The following is a 25016-nucleotide window of genomic DNA, read 5'->3' as shown; positions in this document are numbered from 1 at the left end:
ATTGAAACAACACGAAAAGAAACATAAATAACCTTCTTCAAATGTGAAATTCTGGAAGTAATGATCCATGTTATCCATAATATTAAATTTCAATTACTTACATTAGAAACAATGATATCTCTCTCACAGGAACACACACTCACACACACAACACTTAATAGTGTTTGAGAAGAGGGGCGTTTAGGTGGTTCAGTCAGTTAAGCAGCTGTCTTTGGCTCTGGTCATGATCTCAGGGTCCTGGGATCAAGCCCCATGTCAGGTTCCCTGCTCAGTGGGGACTCTGCTTCTCCCTCTGCCCCTCCACCCCTGCTGGAGCCCCCCCCCCCCCGAATAAATAGAATCTTTTTAAAAGTGTTTGAACAGAGAGAAAGAATCAAAATGGATCAACTTTCTCTAAGTCAGATGTGCCCAGTTTCTCCTGCCCTCAGGAATCCCCCTCCGTTACTCCCAAACCTTGCTGGCTCTAGCCTTGGGAGCAGCCCCGGGAAACCCAGTCTCTCTCTCCTCAGGTGTCACTCCACAAATGGTCCTGGGAGTCACTGGTCAACCCCCACCATCACCCCCCAGGCTGAAGACTGTCTCTACTCCCAGGATTCTTTCTGCAGCTGTCCTCTCTATGCTGAATTTCTGGCTCTCTCTGTTTCATTCCCCTCTGCCTTTTCTTTCTTCTTTTTAAAATATTTATTTATTTAACAGAAAGAGAGGAAGAGAATGTGAGCAGGGGGAGGGGCAGAGAGAGGGAGAGAGAATCTTAAGCAGACTCCATGGTGAATGAGGAGACCTATGTGGGGCTTGATCTCACCACCCTAAGATCAAACTGAGCCAAAATCGAGAGCTAGACCCTTAAATGACTGAGCCACCCAGGCCCTTGCTCCCTGCCATTTCCAGCATATTGTCCCACTAAGCAACATTACCTAGGGTTCAGGAACCTACTTCTCAAGAGGCTTGCAATATATTTGAGTCCTGAAAAAAAAAATTATTGATACCTCAGAACATCCCTTCTTACCAATAAACAACAGCATTTAAAGATTACTAGAAGCTAAACCATAAGTTTAAAAGTTTAATAAAAATCATGTTTTTGATAAAACAATGAACAATCAAAAAGAAAAATTGGAAAATAAAACGTCAAGAATAAATTTTAAATCATTTTATTTACCACTCAGAGATGTTTTTATGGACACACACACGAAAAAGACATGTTTTAGAAATTAAGATGATGATGCGTATTTGATTTTTAAAATTTTAACATCGTATGAACTGAAATGTTCTTCAACATTCCTGAAAAAGAAGGTAATAATTTCCCAAGTTAAGGGTATTATATACCAAAAAAGACTTAGCCAGGGCAGCCCGGGTGGCTTAGCGGTTTAGCGCCTGCCTTCAGCCCAGACCCAGGAGACCCAGGATCGAGTCCCACATGGGGTTCCCTGCATGGAGCCTGCTTCTCCCTCTGCCTGTGTCTCTCATGAATGAATAAATTAAATCTTAAAAAAAAAAAAAAAAGGACTTAGCCATCTTCCTAATGCCTGATATCATAAATTCTGTTCAAGTTTTTAGTACAATAAATAACGTATCACCCTGCCAAAAGAAGGAGTACAAAATACAAACAAAAAACCCAGTAACCATCAAAATCAATACATGTTGGAAGTGTCTACAAAATGCACCATTATGTATTGCTACCGTTGCTAAACAGAATTCATAAGAATATTTCGTTACATTTGAAAGCAACTTGTAAATTGAGCTTCCTCGGCCCCAAGGATGTGCCGAGGACGAGTGAGGACGTACGCAGCGAGGTACCAGAGCCAAAGCTAAGTTACAAGTCGAGGCAGCCCAATCCTGCGAGGCAAAGTCGTCTTCAAAAACCTTCCCAATGTGTCACCGCAAAACAACACACATTTTCACGCGGGGCCGGGTCTTGCGGTGAAGCTCGCGTGCTGCGACGTCAGATGCGGAGTCCGGCTCCCGAGCTTTCCCAGGGCGCTGGCGGGGGGGGGGGGGTCCCCGGCCTCCCCCGCTGCTCCGAGCACCGGCACCGTCTCCTGGAGTCTGCAGGTCGCGCAGCTCTCGGGCCCACCCCCGACCTACGCACTCAGGATCCGCACGGAACTACACCTGCACCTGGAGGCTGGGGGAGCCCCAGGACCCCCGGAAAGCCCTCCGCCAGCGCCCGGGCACCCGACAAGCAGCGGGCTTTCCGCAGATGCTCCGCAGTCACCCAGGCCAACGCGGCATCTTGCAAAAACCCTGCGGAGGTGCGACCGCCTCGGAAGCGCGTCCCTCCGGGGAAGGCGGGGGGGGGGGGGGGGAGGGGCGGCTCCAGCTGGAGCCCCCGGCCCTCGGGGCCCCGCCGCTCCCCGCCGCCCCTCCCCCCGGGGCCCCGCCGCTCCCCGCCGCCCCTCCCCTCGGGGCCCCGCCGCTCCCCGCCGCCCCTCCCCTCGGGGCCCCGCCGCTCCCCGCCGCCCCTCCCCTCGGGGCCGCGGGCCCACAGCCGCACTGTGATGCGGGGGAGCGGCGCCGAGGCCTCACCTGGCCGCCCCATCTCTCCCGTCCTGGGGCCGCGGGCCCGTCCGCCAGCCGGGGAGGCCACCGCAGGCCGCGCAGCCAGGAGCGCCAACACCCCGCTGCTCACATAAACTGCAACCGCGGGTTCCTCGCGCCCCAGCCCGCCCCCGCCCACGCGGCGACCACCCCGCCGACCCCCGGAGCCCCCAGCCGCCGGAACTGTTTGCCAACAAACGTCAAACGCGTGAAGGGGTGGAGCCTGGGAATCAGATCCCGCGAGAAGTGGCCCCCTGAAGAGGCTCCGACAGGCGCAGGCGCATTACAGCTCCTGCCCCTCCCCCAACCCCCCCCCCACCCCCGCCGCGAAGGGAGCTTCCGCTGGGGAAGGCGGGGCCGGGTCGCTGGCACAAAGATCGCGAGATTTGGTCGCGTCACCGCGACTCCTTCCGGTCCGAGGCCGGAAGCGCCGTGTGTGGGGCGTCTCTGGCGGCCGCTGCGCTGCCGGGCCGGGTGTGTGTCGCGGCTCCTCGGGGCCCGTTTCGCCCCGCCTAACCCTGGGCCGAGGTGATGGGGGACTCCAAGGAGGCCGGGGCCGAGTGTCCGCCGGCGGGGGCCGCTGCTCGGGGAGGGCTCAGCCTCCTGTCCCAGGGAGAATCCGAGGACCCCTCAGCACAGGTGAGTCGGTCCCGGGGCGGGACCTGCGGGGCTCCGGGGGCTGCGGGCCGGCCCCGCGGGGGAGGGCGTCCCGCTGCCCGGAGGCCGCTGCTGCCCCCCCCCCCCCGCGCCTCCTGGGCGGCCTCCCAGGCGGAGGGAGGGGGCCCGTGTGTGTCTGTCCGGCGTTCGCGTCGGGGTCACTCCTAGGAGAAGCTCTTGTGGCTTCCCGCTCGGTCATGAGCCACAGGCGACTTGGACCCGGTGTCGGCTCCCAAGGAGCGTACGTGGGAGCACGCGGTTCCAGAAGGTGGCAGAGCGGGAGGCCCGGGTGGCTCGGTGGTTGGGCATCTCTCTTCGGCCCTGGGCGTGACCCCGGGTCCTGGGTTCGAGTCCTGCACCGGGCTCCCTGCAGGGAGGCTGCCTCTCCCTCTGTCTGTGTCTCTGCCTCTCTCTCTCTCTGTCTCTCTCTGTCTCTCTGTTTCATGAATAAATAAGATCCTTTAAAAGAAACGTGGCAAAGTCATGCAAAGCTGGAGGGAGAAGAGCAGGTGTCCCCGGGGAGCTCACCGAGGTGGGCTGGTGGTAAAGGGTTCCAAGTGTCTGCCGGGCCGAACAGGGACTGCCCGAGAGGTTAGGGTAGTGAACTGGGGCACTGAGCTTACCTGCGGGGGTGCAGGTGAAGAGTGTGAGGGGACCCCCCCCCCCCCCCGGCCTTCCTGTGAAGCCAAGGCTCAGAGTGTTTGTGTAATGAACTGACGAATCCGTCACTAAACTGGAGCCCGAGAAAGCCCTGGGGGCACCTGGCTGGCTGAGTTTGTGGGACGTGCGACTCTTGATCTCTTGGTGGAATTCAAGCCCCACGTTGGGTGTAAAGTTTAATTTGAATAAATGGATGGATGGATAGATGGATGGATGGAAAGAAAGAAAGAAAGAAAAAAAAAGAAAAGAAAAGGGGATCCCTGGGTGGCGCAGCGGTTTGGCGCCTGCCTTTGGCCCAGGGTGTGATCCTGGAGACCCGGGATCGAGTCCCACGTTGGGCTCCCTGCATGGAGCCTGCTTCTCCCTCTGCCTGTGTCTCTGCCTCTCACTCTCTCTTTGTGTCTCATGAATAAATAAATAAAACCTTTAAAAGGTTTTATTCGCAGGGAACCCGACGCAGGACTCGATCCCAGGTCTCCAGGATTATGCCTTGGGCGGAAGGGAAGGCAGGAGCTAAAACCGCTGGGCCAGCAGGGCTGCCCAAAATCTTATAGAAAAAAATAAAAGAAAGCGGCTTTCTAAATTATAGGTTACTGAAATTAAAATAATCCATCTTTACTAAGGAGCAAAGGTTTTATCAAGTTTTGCCTTTCGTTAACGTGATTCTATTGACTTGACCACTGTCTCAGGCAATGACCGTAAACATTATACTTCTGGACCCATGTTTTTCTTTGAAATTACATGAAAAAGAGCTAAGTATGGGATCCCTGGGTGGCGCAGCGGTTTAGCACCTGCCTTTGGCCCAGGGCACGATCCTGGAGACCCGGGATCGAATCCCACGTCGGGCTCCCGTGCATGGAGCCTGCTTCTCCCTCTGCCTGTGTCTCTGCCTCTCTCTCTCACTGTGTGCCTATCATAAATAAATTAAATTAAATTAAAATTAAAAAGAAAAAGAAAAAGAGCTAAGTAAACATGACAGTGTATGCTTGCGTTTTTATTGCTATTAGAAACTGTAGCATGTATTCATGTGAAGCCTGGGGTGGCGGGTTTGTTGTTGTTGTTTTAAAAAAAAATTGGGATTTTTAATTTCTAGGAGTGTTATTCAAGTTTTGTTCAATGTGTTAATTAGGGATCAGCTTTGTTTCTTGGAGGCAATGAAGTGAAGAGCCGAGCTGTGGTGAAGTACTCCTCTGCGCCTCCTCGAACAGCATTTGCACGCCTTGAAGAGAAGACAGACTTGAAACTCCCACCTGCCAACTGGTTACGAGAGAGTGCCAAACTAGGGCCAGCAGGAACTACCATTCTTGGCAATAGTAAGAAAAGCAAGCCATTTTCAAGGTAAGTATTAATCAGTGACATTTTTACCTCTCAACACTCCCTGCCATCCCCCCACGCCCCCGCCACCCCAGCTCTAATATTTGCTTTTTCGGTTTCATTGGTATATTCATCATCTTGGTGAGATTTCTCTTTAGAAAAAGGTTTTAGCTGACTTTCAAAGTCCTTTTTTCCTCTTCTAACAGGATTGTATTTCTAATATGAGGACATGACTTGCATATACTTCTTTGGGGTCTGCATGTTGTTTTTAACAAAGCTGAGTTTTGACCACTAAAATTCAATTAGATGTTTTGGTTTTAGGCAATCACATACCTTTTGAGTATGTGAATACAAAAAAATCTGGTGGCACAGGAGAAGGAAAACCTGTAACACTGCCTAACCTGCCATACAGAGTTCTTCATTAAATAGTGGTGGATTGTTTGGTCTGAAAAAGCCTGATGAAGAAACCCAGCATGTTGGGTGACCTATATACCCTTGGCTTTGGCACTTGCTGAGGTAGTTGCTGGAAATTCCGCTGGTAGTATTTAAGGATGAGTGTGTCCTGGGTTCTTATAGAGAAACGTATGCTGGGGCAGCCCCGGTGGCGCAGCGGTTTAGCGCTGCTTGCAGCCCAGGGCGTGATCCTGGAGACCCTGGATCGAGTCCCACGTCAGGCTCTCTGCATGGAGCCTGCTTATCCCTCGGCCTGTGTCTCTGCCTCTCTCTCTCTGTGTCTCTATGAATAAATAAGTAAAAATCTTTAAAAAAAAAAAAAAAGAAAGAAACGTATGCTAACATTTATATTCTTGTAGAATATTTAATGTGCAGGATTCTTTTCTGTTTCCCCCTCCATGACTAAACCTAAAATATGTCGGCCTAAGCTAGCAAGAGCCATAAATATATTAATACCTAATGAGTTAGTAGTTTAGAAATTATCCTAATGCCTCTGAAGGTAAAAGTCCTATTTGCAAAATGTTGTTTATAGTATTACTTATACTAGCAAAAAGTTGGAAATAGTCCAGATATTTTCTTTTAGAAGAATGGCCTAATAAATTATATGTCAATGCAATTAAATATTATGAAGTGATTTAAATTTTTATATTTATATCGACTGTGTGCAGTGTGCCAAGTACTTCATACGTTTATCTCATTGAATTCTCGCAACAACCCTTTGAGTTAGGTTGTGTTAACTAATTTTCACATGGGAAAACTGAGGCTTGGTAAGGTTAAGTAACTTGCCTAGCCCACATGGTATAAATCAGAGCGTGCTTTGAAGTGAGGCAGTCCTAGGCAAGTGTTCTGATCCTCTGCCACTTACTAACTGAAAAATGGTGACATCAGCTGCTTTTCAGGCTTAGTGATTATAGACGTGCCTCACGTGGCACCTGACACAACATTTTTTTTCTTTTCTTCTTCTGGCTCAATTGGGGTCAGGTTCTCCCCCACCCCACCCCCAATCCTGAAAAAGTAGTATTGTGTATCACTAGCAACACAGCCCTAGAGACTAAATCCTGATAAATGTTTCCTATCTCATCACGTAAAAAGAATAATATCTTGAACTGTTTACTTTTGGAGATTTGGGGTGGGGATTTGTAACTTAAAAAGTCAATTGTTTTTTTTTTTTTTGTTCTAGTGTTTCCTATTGCTTCTATTACTATATATTATCTAATCTGTGATTAAGTCTTTGTACCACTAAGAAGGAAAAACTACTTGATTCTAATGGTGATAGGCATATTGATTTCAGAGATGTAAGAATGTAGAAAATGGGTATCCTGGAAGTGATGGAACACTGTTTTCTCCTATAAACTCTGCTTGTATCACTATGAGCGTGACCTTTGTGGCCTTTGTTCCCTCCATTAGCTTTGGTATGGCATACGACTTTATTGATTCTGTGGGAAATGATGTGGACGTTGTCTCTGACTCTGAAGTAAGTGTCCTTGTTGGGAAATGTAATTGGGGTGTTTATGTTAGGGATTTATAACATGCTTTGTTGTATAGTCTTGAAAAATTACTGATGAAATAAGATTCAACCGTCTGATTATCAAATACCTTTTTTGTTAGTAAAGTAATGCCCTGCTACATCTTTCAAGAAGGAAGGAGCGATGCCCAAAACACTGGCAGTGGTGATGTTAATATTGATAGTTGTGTTTTAATGGTAGCAATTATAAATTATTGTAATGTTTGGGGTGATTTATATAATATTACCAGTTGAGAACAAGAAATGATACTTACAGCAAATCAGTTGCTCCTTAGTTGGTAATTTTATCCAATATGCTAAAAACTTAAGTCAGTGCAAAAGTGACCTATACACACTTAATTTTAGGAAATTCTATTGTGTTAAAATACATCTTTGACCTTCATTTGCATTAACACGGAATGGCTGGTAAAATGTAGGTGATCCTGATTTTATTTTTAAAATTTTTTTTAGGGCAGCCCGGGTGGCTTAGCAGTTTAGCGCCACTTTCAGCCTAGAGCGTTATCCTCGAGTCCTGGGATCGAGTCCCACATCGGGCTCCCTGCATGGAGCCTGCTTCTCCCTCTGTCTGTGTCTCTGCCCCTCTCTCTCTCTCTCTCTGTCTCTTGTCTCTCTGTCTGTCTCTCGTGAGTAAATAAATAAAATCTTTTAAAAATAAATAAAATAAAAATTTTAAAGATTTTATTTATTTGAGAGAGAAAGGGAGCCAGGGGCAGGGACGGGGGTGTAGGGCCTGGTGCAGAAGCAGACTCTCCACTGAGCAGGGAGCCTGATGCAGAGCCTGGGCCCTGGGACTCTGGGATCATGACCTGAGCCAAAGGCAGGTGCTTAACTGACTGAGCCACTTGGGTAATTCTGGTTTTAAAGTTTTGTTTTCCATGAGTTTGTATTTAGCTCTTTGTGTGAAATATAGTTTGTATAACCTTAGGGAAATAAAGTTTATTGTGCTTTAAAATTAAATGAAGTTAAAATTTGAAAGTGTTCAAGCTACCCTAAAAAGATCTTTTTAACTGTTTTTCCTTTTAATTTTTTAAAGAACATAAAAAAGCTCCTGAAGATTCCCTACAGCAAGTCCCATGTAAGCATGGCTGTACACCGCATAGGAAGGACTCTCTTACTCGATGAGTTAGATATTCAAGAACTCTTTATGAGATCATCTCAGGTAATGCTTTTTCTGGAAAAACAACTAGTAAGCCACTTTTTTAACAACTTAAGGGCACTAGAAATATTGTTTCTAAGAAAGGCTGAAGCAGAAACACAGTTTAGCACTTTGGCAACTGAGAAATGAGACATTTCTTGGAATATAAAGAAGCCTTAATAGGAAATAGAAAAGAGTGAATGAGGAAGAAACTTATTTTATAACCAACAGCCAGGATTCTTGCAAGGAAGAGGATGAAACCAATGAAGAAAGTTGTGAAAAATCAGTAACTTAAGGGAATAGTTAAAATTTTTTAAAAATCCTTTGATGTCTCCATTGAAGAGATTCTCATGAAACAATTGCCAGGAAATGTGAAAATATTAGAGGTTATTTCTATGAATACATAGTTATTAGAATTAAGTGATTCACTAAAAGCAAAGCTTCTCAAACTGTATTTTGGTACATGACTCCCCACCCCCCATGTATTGATAGTGGATACTTTTTGTCAAGTGTAAAGGCAGTGTTGCAGTTTTTTGAGGCTTATTCCCTGTTTCTGTATGTATCCTTGCCACTGGTCAAGCTCTTGAAATGTGATAATGAGTAAATCACAGTCCTTGTTTGCTGGCAGCTTAAAGTCTTGGCATTGTAAACAATCACAGATAATATCAATATGGTATGCATATTAGGGTTTATTCCAGGTACTAAGGAATGTGTTAGACCACTTCTCAGCCTGGCTTGGGGAGAAGAGGAAGACAGATTTCCCAAAAGAGGTAATAGAGATTAAGTCTAGAAAGACAGTGTTTACATATGTGTTTATGAAATAGTATTTTTTTAAAAAAGAATATTTCCTGTAAAAGAGTAGAGGATAACCAATTGTTTTGATTACAGATTTGTTGTATTTATCATTTTCTTTTGTTACTCAGACGGGTGATTGGACGTGGCTGAAAGAGTTTTATCAAAGACTCATTGATCAGAAGTGGCAGAGGAAGAAAAAGAGCAAAGAGCACTGGTATCAGAAGGCTATTCTTTCCAAGTTTTTATATTACAGGTAGTTGGCTGCTTGTTTATTTTTTTTTATCTTAAGGAAAATGAAATTGTGATCTCAAATTTAATTCTTAAGCTAGTAAAAGTAATTTCAGTTTTGCAAGTATGGTATTAACATTTTAGTGTCTTACGTTCCTTTTTTTTTAAATGGCATTTATGCTTGATTATGGAATTCAGCTTTTGAAAACCAGTAGACTGTCACATAAAGTTAACTTTAGTAACAATGTGATATTTTTATTTTTGATTGGCCAGTATCAATGGCGATGGAGCCGCTCAGCCCGTCCCATCCACTGCAGAACAGCCCGAATCATCCAGTTCAGATCAGACAAATGATTCGGATGGGGCTTCGTGGCCCGCCCCCTTTGAAATGCCTTCTTCCGTTTCTGAAGATCCCAGTGCTTCCAGTCAGGTTAGTTAGTACTTAGATATTAATTTAATAAACTTGTTTAAGAAGACAAAACCAATGATCTTGTTGGTAAAGATAGAAGAACAGGTATAAAAAGTACTCTAATTTATGTCTTATAATTAATTAGAAAAAATACTTTTTTTTAGATTTTCAAAGTAGAATTTATAAAAAATATGAATAGCTAGATCAGATTTTTTTAAATTCAAAATATTTAAAAATTTTTACTAGCATTTAAAATAGCTTATCAATGTTTATCAATACCGATTATCTCCTTGAAGTCATGAGTATATATGATATAGTCATGTTGTGTATTTTAAGCTTTAGATTTATAGTAAATGCCTATTAGGTATTGAGACTCACAGGCCTGTTTGTAATTTAATACTGACCTTACCTTAACTTTTAGATTGGTAAGTCTAAAATTGCCCTTAAGATTTTCTGGGTGAAGTTCCTGAGATTTAACCCACATTAATATTGTAAAGCTTTTAGAAAGGAAGAGAGTAGTATATCTGTTTTGTCTCTTGTATTCTTGGTTTTTTCTTATTTTTTGTTTAGTTTTTGTCTTTACTGTGTCTATCAAAGAGTAAAGTAAGTAACTATGTAAATTTATACATGTCTGTTTTTAGGAAGACATATTGACAAAGTCGAAGAAGATAAAAATAAGATCTTGGTAAATTGTGTTTTTCCTCTTGCTATGTGTTCTCACAAATTGAACATTATTTGTCCAGGTTGCTGCTGTCCTCACAGACTATAGGGTTACAAGAGGCAAATATGTTTAACTGAATTTTAGTTTTAGTAGGTTTTAAGATCGAGGAACCTCATTAAGCTATGTAGTGAATTTAAATTTTTTTTCCAAAGTTAGAAAGAAGTAGTTACGTGCAAGTTCACATAGTGCTAACCTCTGGGTGAGGGGGTGCAGATGGGGTGTTGTGTGAATGAGAAGGAGCATGGGTGCTTGGTGCGAGCAGGGTCCTGTGTCATGACCTGGGTAATGATTACATGGATAATTTGCTTTGTAATTAGTTATTTTACTGTATGATTTATTTTATGCACTTTCTTGTATGTGATTATATTGCATTAATAGAGTTTTTAAAAACTTATTTTAACATTCCTTGATTCCAAAATCCACACATTACAGAAAACATAACGGAAATACTAATCTTCTGCCACCTATCTGCTCGTCTCCCAACCTTACCATTCTGTCCTTACCTTGTTTAGGGCTTACTATAAAAAATCTGGGAGGCTTTTGAGAATCTGTAGACTCATATGCGGAAGAAGTAAACTGGCATCTGTTTAATGTATTTTATTCCACGTACTTTAAACTGTGTATATGTGTATGTGTGCACATACATTTTTTTCATCCTTCAAGTTGTATGTGTATTAAGTGTTGACGATATCATTTTACAAGTAAGTAAAGTTCATGAAGAATAGATGTTTGCTCGTGGTCACATAGCTAGTAAAATCTGAGTGAGGACTTAAACCCTGAGATTTCTGACTTCAGAGACTTGTTTGTACAGCAGTAGTCCACTAGCATCCACGTATTCCACACGTATTTAGAAGGGCTCCATAAGCAGTATGGTTGTCATAGCAATGGCACAGTCCTAAGCAGAGCTAGCCTGCCATAAAAATAATAATCTCTGACAGACTAGTTTATATAACCTCATACTGCCTAAATTTCAAATAGAGATTTTTGTGTATTACCTCGTGAATTCTTATTCCCCAAACCTGGGTAGTTTGAGGCCTCTGTTACACAGTGATAGAGTTTAAATAGGTGTCTGTGGGTGGCCTTGGAGCCATACTTTTATTGAGAATATTATGATCCAGAGCCCAGACTCCCACTAGGGTACTCCCTCACAAATACAGTTTGGGGATATGGTCCATAGGCTGGTAACTTGTCTGTACAAAATAACGTTTGAAGTTCTGGTGGGGCTCTTTAAGGAGAATATAAGACTGAACAAAAGTACTGGATTCTCCCCCTGCCTCACCGTGCTTGCAGTTGAGGGTACTCACTTCCCAGGCAGGGGCTGAGCCTATTAGCACACACATACACATACCGATCTTGGGATTAAAAGTTTAATGTTTCTTAAGGCAACTGTCCCTAATGGTTGGAAATTTGAGTTCTGGACTGAGTTAACCCATTGTCGAAGATTCTCCTCCCTTAAGTGTTTTCTAGAATATATTCCACAGAATGTATTAAGAATAAAACATGTTCTGAGATTAAAGTTTGGGAACATTGGATTTTATAGAGGGGAACTTGATTTTTCCAGTACAGAACCTTTTAGAGGCTTTTTTTTTTTTTTTTTTTTTTTTTTTAATCATTGTTATTGTCCAAGAGCAAGCCTGTGGTGAGCAGTGGGGTTTCATTTTTTTTTTTTTTAACTTTTTTTTTATTTATTTATGATAGTCACAGAGAGAGAGAGAGAGAGAGAGAGGCAGAGACACAGGCAGAGGGAGAAGCAGGCTCCATGCACTGGGAGCCTGATGTGGGATTCGATCCCAGGTCTCCAGGATCACGCCCTGGGCCAAAGGCAGGCGCCAAACCGCTGCGCCACCCAGGGATCCCAGCAGTGGGGTTTCAAAGCTTACTCTGGAAATTCTTCACCAAGAACGCCAGGGACTAGTTCTCTGAAGCACACGTGAGACAATGGCAAACGTTGGGACTGCTCTAATGACCGATGTCTCAAGAATAATAGGGCTCAGGGGCACCTGGCTATCTCAGTCAATAGAGTGTATGACTTTTGATCTTGGGTCTGAAAGTTTGAGCCCCATGCCACATGTAGAGATTACTTAAAATCTTTTTAAAAATATAGAAAAAATAAAAATACGTCTGAGATTTCTTAGAAATTTTTAATTTTTAATTCAGTAGATATGGGGTGGGCTGATAAGTGGTATTCAGATTTATCCAAAAAGAAAAAAATTGAAACTTTGAAAGCTTAAAATAATTTTTAATTTTTTTATTTGCATAAGATCTATATGTGATTAGCTTAGAATAGCTATGATAATAAAGAGCTGAAATAAGCCACACAGTGATGAGAGTTCATGACTTGCATTAGCCCTAATTCACAAAAGTAGATTAGAGGTTTATGCTTTGAATGTTTAGTGGATATTCTTGAAAAGTAGGCCATTTGTGAGAAATTATGGCAGCACGGTCACTCCTTATCCTTGCACTTTTCACAGGGAAGTGAGCCTCTTGAACCCTCATACATAGTGGGGCATGTGGCCTCAGCACCCAAAGAACAAAACCTGACTACTTTATTCAATGACGGGGAGAACAGTCAGGTATGCTTTCCGTGGTGTCCAAATTGGGACACCTAATCCCCAGTCTACTTTGTCATTTAAAAGCTAGTTTGAATTGGAATTTGTAGGGAAAAAAGTCCACTTGATCCTGAAAATCACTTTCTAAACATCTCTATGATCTTAGAGCTCTGTGACTTTAATTTACTATGTCTGCTTTGTCTTTCCTTTTCCTAGTCTTTCTGTGAATCATGGGGGGAAATTTTGGATCTCTAGTGTATTACATAATAACCTTTCCTGTTTTATTTTTAATCAAAGGGTCTTAAAAATGATTTTGTTCGGAATATCTTATGGACATTTGAAGATATACATATGTTGGTTGGTTCCAACATGCCTATATTTGGAGGAGGCAGATACCCAGCAGTCAGCTTGCGTCTCAGGTAAACCAAAATGGTGTTCGTTTAGGGTCAGTGTCTCATCTGCGTTCACTTAATTTGTTAATCATCACCTTTATCTGGGGTTTTCACTTCCCTCCTTCCCCCATGAATTGATATCAGCACAGTAAGGAAGGGGGGTGTTATCAGCAAATGCTTAAAGCCCTGAGGCTGGGTTTTCATTCAAGTTCTTCATGATTTGAGTCAGCGATCTGTTGTACTGGCTTAATCAGTTCTGAATTCACAGCTAGTGACAATATAATAGAATTAAATTAGTTAAGGAAGTGGTTTACCAGCTTCCTATTAACTAATTATGAGCACTTTTTTTTTTCTAAAGATTTTATTTATTTATTCATGGGAGATACAGAGAAAGTAAGGCAGAGAGAGAAGCAGGCTCCCTGCAAGGGTGTGGGACTCAGTCCTGGGACTCAGTCCTGGACCCTGGGAATCACACCCTGAGCCGAAGGCAGATGCTCAACTGCTGAGCCACCCAGGCATCCCGAGCACTTCTGTTAGTACTCTAGCTGTATGTGTTCATATCAGCCAACGTGAGCTACGTGTGGTGTATTACAATACATGGGGGCCAGTATTTCACCTCAAGTTTGTGTGAGGAGCATGCAGCAGGCTCACAATAATCTGTTATCCTATTTCCTTCTACTCTTACTGAAAACTCTTAGGGATTCCAGTTAGAAACACAAGCAGAACTTACGGAGCAGTGATAAAGAACATACCACATGAGCTGCCTATACGTATCTCACCAGAAAAGAAAGTGTATATGGCATTTTTCGTCCAGAGAGAATAGATTAAAATGCTTAAATGGTGGAAATAAGTCTCAAATGGTTCATTAGGGAACATCTTAAACTGCATAACGTTAGAAATGTGTTTTTTTAGGGACAACAACAAACCAATTAATGTGCTAACTGGAATTGACTATTGGTTGGACAACCTGATATGCAACGTACCAGAACTTGTGATGTGTTTTCACGTAAATGGAATTGTACAGGTAAGTGAGCCAGTGTGACTTTTCTAATTTTCTCACAAATGTAAATCAGTGCAGAGAGTACCTCACCAAAGATTTGAGGTCCATAAATACTAGGCTGTCCTTTTAACAAGGAAGTTTGCTGTGAATAAACTGAACTTTGAGTGTTTTCACATTTGTGTTGTAATGCCAGAATTCTAGATGTTACAGGAGTATGATTGTGCAGGTATTTTTTGGGAAGGTCATAAATATATTGAAGCCTGCATTTTTAGCCCTAAAACTCTGATTTTAATACCAGGCATTCATTGTAATTAATTACCTAAAAGTGTCTATAGAGTGGAGGTATCCATTCAGTATACAAATATGTAGTAGTCTTAGAGCAAGGCTACGGCAATAATGTGTGAAGTCATCGGTTTTATAGCATATTGAAATTGAGCTTGTTCTATTTGTGAGGCACCTTATCCTCATTATAAATGTGAGGGGAAAACAAAGAATAAAGTTCAGTCGCTACCCAGAAAGGTAAAATACTAATGGGAAATGACAGTGCAAAGAGAAAGATTATTTGTGAGATGTGTAGTACACCCCAACTACGAAAGTGTGAGTGATCTGGGAAGGTAAGATCATATCTGTCTTTATCTGAAAGAGACTTCTCAAGAAGTGGCCTCCAAAAACAGGTGAATGTTTTACACTAAAAGACTAGTATGAGTGAAGGGATAACGGATCTCCAGCAAGGTGACAGAGGATTCATTTAACAGAATAGCAAATAGATTCGAAAACCTGAGGTCAAATAATGGAGAGTCTAGGATGCTGAGCTAAGGAGTGTGGGCTGAGTTTGGTTAGTAATCTGTAATCTGTGAAGGCTTTGCATCTGGAAGGTGAAATTTGTCATGTTGGACTCTTAGTTTGGAGATGGCACGTAGGACAGGCATGGAGGGCTCGGAGACAAAAAGACTGCTGGAGCTTAGCACTATATCTACAAGTAACATGATGGACTTAGTAGACTGCAGAGGAAATACTAAGAATTGACAGTGATAGAGCTAGCATTTATTGAGTGCTTGTTTTGTTCTAGATACTTTGCTACCGTTTTACACGCATTACTTACTCAATCTTTTTAGCTGCTTGAATACCATTATTCCCTTTTGATGAAGAGGGAAATTTGAGCATCAGGGAGCTCAAGTGAGTTGCCCAGGGCCATATTGCTAGTAAGTGGTGATGCCAGTATTTGAATCTGTATCTGGTTGAGGCTATGCTTCTAACCATTGTATCCAGCCCAGTGATTCTAAACTTCTAGTGTCTATCGCAGTCACTCATGATCAAGGACACATACACACACACTTGCTTGACTCCCTGGTGCATCAGGATAGGTGGGATCTGTGTATCTATTAAAGAAAAAAAAAAAAAGAAAGCTTTGTAGATGATTCTGATTTGCACTCTTGGTTGGGAAGCACTGTTGTAAACATTACCCTAAATAGCATTTAATGAGAGGCTGTGGCCGGAGAGGGTGGGACTTCCAGGGTCCAGGGTCTAAAATAGCAGTGGTATCATTACTTGAGATGGAGACATTGAACTAGTGAGGCAGGGAAAGGTGATCTGTCTTCATCATGTGCTCCATTTGAAGAAAGCATTGAAATGTCCATGAGCATTTTGAAGTTGTAGGCATTGGAAAAGATGAAGCTAGAGAAATAACCTGAGGGGCCATCTGCCTGGATACTGTTGGACGTCATTATCACGGAAATCTACTCTACTCAGACATTGGAGCCATTCCCCATGTGGGTTGAAAGGGCAGAGTGGCCCAGATACTACAGTATTAAATCCAGGAGGAGTGTTTTAAGGAAGGAAATTATGACTTGGGGCTGTAGATGAGCCAAGAAGGATGAAAATTCACCTTAGGAGACTGGTCTTATTTTCCAATAGATTTGGAGTTTCTTAGAGTTTTCAGAAAATGTGAGAGGTGTTTAGGGAAGTGTGAACAGAAGACAAGCTAGAAAAAAACTGGAGCCTCAAAAGTACTGGCAGAGGTGTCCTTGTGGCCTCTGCTCTAGCTGCTGCCTCTAGTCCCCATCTCCAGTTCTATAAAGGAGTTGAGTCTGTAGCCCAAGGGAAGAGTAGTGTCTACTGGAGAGACTTGCCCAGTGAGGCTAGTGTCTGGGGGGAAGAGCATGCTGGGTGAATTCTGCCCTCATCTACCATCCTTGTGGATGAAAACCACCAGGAGAATAGAAGGGCGTGTATGCCATGCGCTGCTCCACAGGAGAACAGAAGTAGGACCATGCCTAAATCTGTGGTTCCAAATTGGTGGAGATTCTCTCTTGAGACTTATTTCTGTGCTAAGCCTACAGAATAGCTGACATGTGGGTCAGACTCCTCTGGAATATTAGAGCAATAAAAAAGATCAAAAGCCAGCAGTTTAAGCTCTTCTGGGCTGCATAGCTCTCTGATGGCAGGATTTCTGTATTTGGTTCCATTTTAAAAAAAGGATTGCTGCCTAGGTTTTCTCTGAAACTGCATTCGGTCTATGTTTTACAGAAGTATGAAATGATAAAAACTGAAGAGATTCCCAATTTGGAAAACTCGAACTTTTCTACGAAAGTCATAAAAGACATTGCACAGAATATTTTATCATTTCTAAAATCAAACTGTACCAAAGAAGGACATACCTATTGGCTATTTAAAGGTAAATCCCTTCTTGAATGAACAGTAATAATTGATATCAGTGGCTCTGGTGAACTGAGTTTTGTTTTTGTTTTCAGCAAGTGGCAGTGATATAGTGAAGCTCTATGATCTCACTACTCTTTGTGAAGAAACTGAAGACAAGTACCAGAATCCATTCACAATGCCGGTGGCTATTCTCTTATATAAGTGAGTGCTTGAAGAAGTAGCCTTATTGAAAATTTTAAAGTGTACAGCCACACTATCCAGGTTAAGGCACATTTTACATTTCTGTGGCTTAAGAAACGAAGTGTGTATATATGTATACAGGCCGTACAAAGTCAACTTGGGGGAGAGTAAATACTATATTTAAAAATATGGTATTGTTTCTTATATGTCTTATTCTATTGGAAGGTAAGAAGAGCATGCTTATACTTGAGTTTCGTAGAGAATGAAGAATGGGGTGTAAAGTTGATATAAACAATTTTTTTAGGGTTGCTTGCAACATGATGATGAAGAAGAATCAAAATAAGAAACACTATGGAACCATTAGAACATTGCTTCTTAATTGTGTTAAATTGTTGGACAAAAGCAGACATCCTCAAGTAAGATTAACATTTATATACTCTTTAAAAATATTCTAGCATTCTGAAAAAAATAAAAGTATCCTAGCATTCTGAAAGATAGTTGCCTAGACTTTAAAGCCATTTAATTCATGCCCTATTTGTTATGGTAACTGATAACCACATGTGGCTATCGAGCACTTAAAATGTGCTTAATCCATGAAAAAAAAATGTACTTAATCTGAATTGAAATTGCTTTAAATGTAAACTACACATTAAATTTTGAAGGTTGGGGGATCCCTGGGTGGCACGGCGGTTTGGCGCCTGCCTTTGGCCCAGGGCGCGATCCTGGAGTCCCAGGATCGAGTCCCGCGTCGGGCTCCCAGCATGGAGCCTGCTTCTCCCTCTGCCTGTGTCTCTGCCTCTCTCTCTCTCTCTCTCTGTCTATCGTGAATAAATAAATCTTTTAAAAAAAAAATTTGAAGGTTGTGTGTACACATTGCATATTGAAATGATAATATTTTGTGTTACTGAACCAATTTATTAAAATTAATTTCACCAGACTTTTTATAATTTAGCCACAAGAAATTCAGAATTTCCTATGTGGCTGGCTGACACTACATTTCTTTTGGATAACACTATTCTCTCATTTTAGAACTCATGTAATTTTAACAGTGCTGCTGTTTTTTTCCTTTAACGCTTCTAAAAGGTGGAAAAGTATTTTACAATATTTTTTTAAAGATCCATTTACACAAATGGATGTTAACACTTTGTTGTATAAATAAGGTTCACGCTCTGTACCCTTCAGTACATAAAAGCATCTCTTAAAATAATCTTCTAGTCACATGCTGCACGATTTTACCACTCTTACCCTCAGTTGTTTGAGTCTGACATCCACTTTTTGGTGTAAAATCCTGTTTATATTAGGAAAGGCATGTAGCATATGCAATGTTTTTTTAAAGATCCAAGTTAATTTTAATTGTAGCCATATCCAGTTGGATATATAAGTTTATTTTGGAGACAGAAAAACTTGATGATTGAGATCGTGGTGTTTAGCAAAAACTGAATAGTTTATGTGAAAGTTAGGAAAAGGTGTTAAAACTATGGAATGTTTGTGATCAAGAATAAATAACAGATAGGGATCCCTGGGTGGCGCAGCGGTTTGGCGCCTGCCTTTGGCCCAGGGCGCGATCCTGGAGACCCGGGATCAAATCCCACGTCGGGCTCCTGGTGCATGGAGCCTGCTTCTCCCTCTGCCTGTGTCTCTGCCTCTCTCTCTCTCTCTCTCTCTCTCTGTGTGATTATCATAAATAAATAAATAATTAATTAAAAAAAAAGAATAAATAACAGATAATAGAGTAGAGTAAATAATGATGGTACGTAAATGCTCATTTTAAGAGATGCCGGGGCAGACTTTTCCTTCGTGAAGCTGGTGGGGCTTTTCCCCCCTGGAACCAAAGAACATGCAGTAAATATTAGTTGCTTATTAGACCCTTATTAAAGAGAAATTCTGGTTTCTCAGCTAATATGGAGTGTTATCTTGCTAATATTTTAGTTATGACACTCTGAAAACTTTTGTCTCCAGTTGCCACCTTTTTTTAAAGACAGAGGGCTGGAGATGGAATAATTACAGGAAATAAGTATATCAACCCATGAAGATTTTATGGAGAGCCTTCAGAGCATTGAGAACTTTGATTTGTTCTTTGTGTAACAGTGTGGAAATAGCCTCTTTGAAGACCTCCTAAAATTTGTTAGTACATTAGTAAAATTCATGCCACTTTAGAATGCTCAGTTTTGATGACAATCACATGTATTTCTTTTTTTTTTATAAGATTATTGCTTCAGCCAATTACATGCTTTCAGAACTTTTTCAATTAGATGAACCTAAAAAAGAAGAAAGTTCAGAATCTCCTTTAAATGAGAATTCTGATGAAAGTTACAGTGAAGAGGAGGAAGAGATGCCAGACAGCGATGAAAATGGATCCTATAGCACCAGTTCTGATCCCTCGGATGATAACAAAGCAGTAGCTATTATTAAGTCTGTTGGAGAATTGTCGGTTCCAGAAAAATACAAATCCATTCATCAAATCCGAGTAAGCATGGTAAAATTGTTTTCAAGTTTTATAAGTGGAAAAACAGTTATTAATTGAATACAACTAGCCTCTCAAAAGATGGCATTACTAGGGTACCTGGATGGCACATTTGGTTAAGCATACAATTCTCGGTTTCAGTTCAGGTCATAATTTCAGGGTCCTGAGATCAAATCCTGTGTCAGGCTCCATGCTCAGCTCAGAGTCGGCTTCAGATTCTCTCTCCCTCTTCCTCTGCCCCTCCTGGTTGTGTGTGCTCTTGCACATGTGCTCGCTTTCTCTCTCTCTCTCTCTCTCTGTCTCTCAAAAAAAAAAAAAAAAGCATTACTTTAGTAATGATTCTTCATAGTCCAGGGCCTAGTAATCATTAGATTTATGAATACTAAAACCTGTTTTATAATTACCCTAGGGTAGCTGATCCCATGTGCAAGCCAATGGTAGACAACATATAAACCATACATCAATATATTAATTTTTATGTGATTTTCTTTTGCAGTGACCAGTGTATAATCCTGTCTCTTCACCAGGATATTCATTCTCAGTTGATAGGTTGCTGGGATACTGAACGTGTAGATTGCTTGGTGAACATAGAATAAGCATAGAAAATGGGGTGGCTTGTTGATCCATTTGTGGGGAAGCCAGTACCTTATCCCAGTGCTATTGCAGTGACTGGGCCATATCAGCTAGATTAGTCCTATCTCTGGTCTTGTCAAGGTCAGATAGACTCTAACAACTTCCTACCCTTTAAGTTCTGTTGACATGGATTGCATTGACTATCCTACCATTGGTCTTTTTCCAGAAAGTAGAACTAAATTTCAGTTCCCTAAATCCTAATTACTTTCCAGTCCTACCTGTCTGTGAACAGATCTAAATCAGCCTTAAAAGACTCTGACTGTTCCCAGCACTGAAATACAGTCACATATACAGATAATCTCTTAACGTAAGCTCGGGGTTTAACTTTCAGACAGAGACCTTATATCCAGATAGGTTTTTAGAGGACACCTCTCTGTCACCCTTAAACATTACCTGTCTTTTTGACTCTTCCTTCACTTTCCCCTCTCATTTACCAGAGCCACTTGCCTTTTTTCCTGCCTCAGGCTCATCAAGATCATGCCCATCTTGAGGAGGCATCTGCTGTTGCTTCTGCTTGGCCCGTCTCAGTTTTCATGGCTGCCTTTTTTAAGCCTTGTGTCTTAATGGAAATGTCCCTCCTTCCAAAGATCTTCCCTGATCACTCTAGCCAAAGGATGCTATGTTTTCATCTCCTTCATGGAGATCATAATATGTATCTGAAGTTTGTGTTTTTTCCCTTCACGGAAACAGAAGTTCCCTTAATGTATGGACATTCTTTAATCTCCCATGTGTAGAAAGTTTAATGTGTACTTGGGAAATATTTTAAATGACTACAGGAAAAGTTCTTAACTGTTCATCTGAGTTTTAGTGCACTTTCAGCTTGAAACCCACAGTGGAATTTTTTAAAAATTTTTTCTGATTATAAACAAAATTACTGATGGCAAAACTTATGTGTATTCAGGCATCGTAACACAAGGCCCTAGATTTATGGGGCAAGTAGATGACAAAGACATAGTATAGTAGTATGTTAGTTTATAGTTTTGTTGTGGGTTTGTTTTTTTTTTTCTTTACAGATAACAGCACTTTTATTAATATCTAAAGCACTAAAATAATGCAGTCTTAGTATTCATATAAACTGGTCTTTAGTTAGCTTCACCTAATACATGTACTTCTGAAAGTATAGTCAGCATGGCTTCAGCATCTCATTTCCAGCTCAATGACTGTGTCCATGGACAGGTTCCTTAACATCTATGATTGATGCAAAATGGGAAGAGTCCTCGGCCTTGCAGGATTCACCGAAAATGAAATGCCTCACAGAGGCCCTTACACATAAGATCACTTAGTAGATGTAGGTTTACTGGTTCTGCTCATAATTAAGCATATAATTTGTACAATGAGACCATTGGTGATAATTAACGTAGTGCTAAATTGATGATACTGTTAACTGTGTGTTACCAAGTATCAGTGCTAATTAGGGATTAAACTCACCCATTAGATTAGATATACATTTACCTAAAGCATTACTCACATTTTTGCTTTTTTCTTGCCATAATAAAATTATTTTTAAAATTTAAGAATTTCAAGTAACATATACTTTGGAAGATCTTTTTATTAGGCAAGGTTTTTGTTGATGCTTATGGCAATTTTATCTGCAATTAAAGCAGTACATTTATCTTAGTGCCTGTTACCTCCTGAAACTGAATACACAAGCAAATTTTGAAATTATTGATGTGTAGAATTTTGGTAATTCTTGGGAGCTGAGAGCTGTGGAATTTGTCATGTGGGCAGCATATTAATCATTTTAAATGTTTGTTTCTAAAGCCCAGTTGCACATTTCCAGTCTGCCATGACACAGAGGAGCGCTGTAGACTTGTGCTTAGCTATGTTCTGGAGGTATGTCTTAATTTCGCCTTCGTCGTTTCAGTAAACTTGTACTTGGTATGCACATAGCTCTTGTTTGTCGGTGTCTGAACGTTACCCTGAATGATACTCTGCTCTTTTCTTTTTAAGCAGAAAGTGAAAATTACTTTTTCCCTTTCAAGTAAAATGTAGTCCTTTCAAGTCTGTTTTCAAAATTTAAATTCTCCTAAATATGTTCAGCGCCTTACATTTAGTTTCTAGTTGACCTTCAGTTGTGTGTATAGTAAATGTTTCTCCTTTTTTAAAGGGGTTAAAATCTGTGGATAGCAGCATTAAAAAAGAAAGCGACCTTCCTGCAGCTGACCCCAACACTCCAATCCCATTAAAATATGAAGATGAATCCACAAGAGGGGGTCCTGAGGGTCTGGAAAAGCAGATGGCCTTGTTTTTGGACAAAAGTAAGTTGAATTGATGTGCAAATAGGGACTTTTCTATAGAATAGTATACTAGTCCTTTATCAACAGCAGACACGTCAATTAAGGCATTCATTGAAAGGAATTCAGGATAAGGATATCCTGTGAATGGAAAGTAGCGGAAAATACAGTTTCATTCAAAATATAAAACAAAGAATAATTTTGACCCTTTATAGCTATTCCTAATAAATTCCGCTTCTTCCAGTTTCCTGGAGTGAGGAGCTAATGCCTTCAGCTCAGTAGGGTTCTCGTAAGAAATTACTGCTTCAGTAAAAGCAGTGGAGTGTTTAAGAGCAGATTTTGGAACCAAACTGCCTAGCTTCAGATCTTGGCTTTGCTAGGGCAAGTTCCACTTTTCTGAGCCTTGTGTTTTTTTGTTTTTTGTTTTTTTTCTCTCTCTCTCTCAAAATGGAGACAATAGTACCTACTTTAAAGTTTCTTATATGGATTAAATGAATTAATATGTGTGTGAAGTGCTTAGAACAGTGCACATAATAAGCACCATAGGGTTGTTGGCTTTTGTTACCGAGTGGTCCTTGAGTAAGCTAGAAAGGTCACTTATAAATTGTCTGATATGTCCCTCAGGAAATCACTTCATGAAGAACATGTGGAGTTTTTAAAAACCAGTTTTTAAAAAAATGCTTTGAAAACCTGTATGCTTGAAAGACCTTTCCTGACTTTTTTCTTTTCATGAACATAAGTTGTATGTGGGGGGAGGAAATTTATTGCCCTAGCATTTTATGTAGTTTCCTATGTGCCAGGCTTGAGCCTTTATACAGTGAGGGGAACCAGGACTTGAGACATCTCTGCCTTTTTTATGGTATTTTTTTAATGCCTTTTCTCTTCCTTCATCCCCAACTCAGCTGTTGAAAATCCTGCTGATATTCAAGAGATTTATGCTTGCTCCATCTCTAGTCAGAATTGATCCCCTTACTACTTAGTCCTTGAGCACTTACTGAAGCCTGCCTTATGTCACAGTTAGCTGTGTTGAATGGTCTTATGCACACACACCAATACAGTTGTGAGCAAAAGTTGTGTCTAATTCATTTCTGGTGTTCTCACGATGCCTCACACACAGAAAATGCATACAATAGCAGAGGAAAAAAATACATGCACAGTTAAAACCTAATAAAGATTGTAAGTACCTTTCATTGCTTTGAAAGATTCATGCTGTCACTGATCAGAAAATGAGAAATCTTGAGGTGGAAAGACTGTGGAGGGGGGACTCCTATAGCATTTTGTTGTTACCTATGTAGTTGCACTTAATAGATTTTCCAGTGGTTTGTGTTAGCAGCCTGTCTCTGCCTCTATTGTGAGATTTTTCCAAGGATGGAGAACTTAGAACTTCATGTCATAGTTTCTGGTGCTTAGCACAGTGCTTGGCACAAAAGGGATCATTTATTAGATGAAGAAGGTAGTAGTAGTCTGGACTTTATTTTTTTTTTTTTTAATTTTTTTATTTATTTATGATAGGGAGAGAGAGAGGCAGAGACACAGGCAGAGGGAGAAGCAGGCTCCATGCACCGGGAGCCCGACGTGGGATTCGATCCCGGGTCTCCAGGATCACGCCCCGGGCCAAAGGCAGGCGCTAAACCACTGCGCCACCCAGGGATCCCAGTAGTCTGGACTTTAGATAGTGTTCCTGGTGGAGGAAACCGTCCACTAGGGGAGATGGAAAAAATAGGCATCTCTATGGGCAACAAGCAGTAACTTGACTTTGGCTAATGGGCAGTATGGGTGGAATACTGGGGGAGGAAGACAAAAATGTCACATAGCAAGTGGGCTAAGATGCCTAGGCAGGATTTAACAAGTAGTGTGGAGTCATTTCAGTGTTCTAGAACAGGGGTTTCACCATAATTCAAGCTTATTTTAGGAAGGTAAATTTTCTGGCAGATTGACACACAGCTGGAGAAAGGACATGCCAGTCATGGGTTCAGTTATGTCAGTGACCCTAAAAGAGAACAATGGTGTTAAAGGCAGCAGGGGGCCTTCAGAAATCCCTATGAGGGTCTGTTGAAACACTGCCATTTTACTCTGTTATAAAGTAGTAAAGCACAGTATTTACTTGTCTTGTTGTAGCTGTAGTACCTAAGCCTGGACTGTTTCTATCAAGAAACAAATTATTTTCTTATAGTGAGACTTACATTCAAATAAAATGTGCTTTTTCTCCTGCCCCCCCTCCCCCCCGCAATGTCAGTGGGCTCCCTTCAGAAGGGTAATTATTCCAGTCAATCTGGAATGATCCCTGGTTCTTGGCAACATAAAATGAAACTCCAGCTGATTCTCAAGTCATCAAAGGCCTATTATGTTTTGTCTGATGCTGCAATGAGTCTTCAGAAATACGGAAGAGCATTACGATACATTAAATTAGCCTTGCAGAGCCATGGTAAGTCATTGTAAATTAATACACTTAATTGGGAGGGGACATTAGGAGG

General features: G+C 41.5%; 1 protein-coding gene and 1 long non-coding RNA gene across 7 annotated transcripts in view; one reads left to right on the top strand and one right to left on the bottom strand.

The window, feature by feature from the left end:
• Nucleotides 1–1132: 1132 nt before the first annotated feature.
• On the bottom strand, nucleotides 1133–2752 carry LOC140620715 (uncharacterized). The gene is made up of 2 exons (XR_012020436.1): nucleotides 2524–2752; nucleotides 1133–2241 (listed from the first exon to the last, which is right to left on the bottom strand). It is a non-coding gene; the product is annotated as an uncharacterized lncRNA (long non-coding RNA).
• A 190-nt stretch (nucleotides 2753–2942) lies between these two features.
• The window catches only part of EDRF1 (erythroid differentiation regulatory factor 1), a 43581-nt gene continuing 21507 nt past the window's right edge, over nucleotides 2943–25016 (top strand). For 2 of the 6 annotated variants that reach the window (XR_012020435.1, XM_072804933.1), the window contains exons 1-16: nucleotides 2943–3174; nucleotides 4982–5190; nucleotides 7027–7093; nucleotides 8178–8303; nucleotides 9203–9327; nucleotides 9576–9732; nucleotides 12904–13005; nucleotides 13279–13400; nucleotides 14286–14397; nucleotides 16900–17047; nucleotides 17124–17232; nucleotides 17516–17627; nucleotides 19418–19678; nucleotides 22070–22141; nucleotides 22416–22566; nucleotides 24779–24967. Coding sequence is in view for 5 of the 6 variants with exons in the window: in XM_072804933.1 (XP_072661034.1) it covers nucleotides 3067–3174; nucleotides 4982–5190; nucleotides 7027–7093; nucleotides 8178–8303; nucleotides 9203–9327; nucleotides 9576–9732; nucleotides 12904–13005; nucleotides 13279–13400; nucleotides 14286–14397; nucleotides 16900–17047; nucleotides 17124–17232; nucleotides 17516–17627; nucleotides 19418–19678; nucleotides 22070–22141; nucleotides 22416–22566; nucleotides 24779–24967 (2170 nt within the window). In the remaining variant the exon portion in view is untranslated. Of the gene's footprint in view, nucleotides 3175–4981; nucleotides 5191–7026; nucleotides 7094–8177; nucleotides 8304–9202; nucleotides 9328–9575; nucleotides 9733–12903; nucleotides 13006–13278; nucleotides 13401–14285; nucleotides 14398–16899; nucleotides 17048–17123; nucleotides 17233–17515; nucleotides 17628–19417; nucleotides 19679–22069; nucleotides 22142–22415; nucleotides 22567–24778; nucleotides 24968–25016 lie in introns of those variants that run through there. The other 4 variants (XM_072804931.1, XM_072804930.1, XM_072804932.1 and 1 more) reach the window with 4 other exon arrangements.

Source organism: Canis lupus, chromosome 29 (assembly GCF_048164855.1).
Source record: "Canis lupus baileyi chromosome 29, mCanLup2.hap1, whole genome shotgun sequence".
NCBI classification, from domain to species: domain Eukaryota; kingdom Metazoa; phylum Chordata; class Mammalia; order Carnivora; family Canidae; genus Canis; species Canis lupus.
This window is presented reverse-complemented; position numbering and strand designations above follow the sequence as displayed.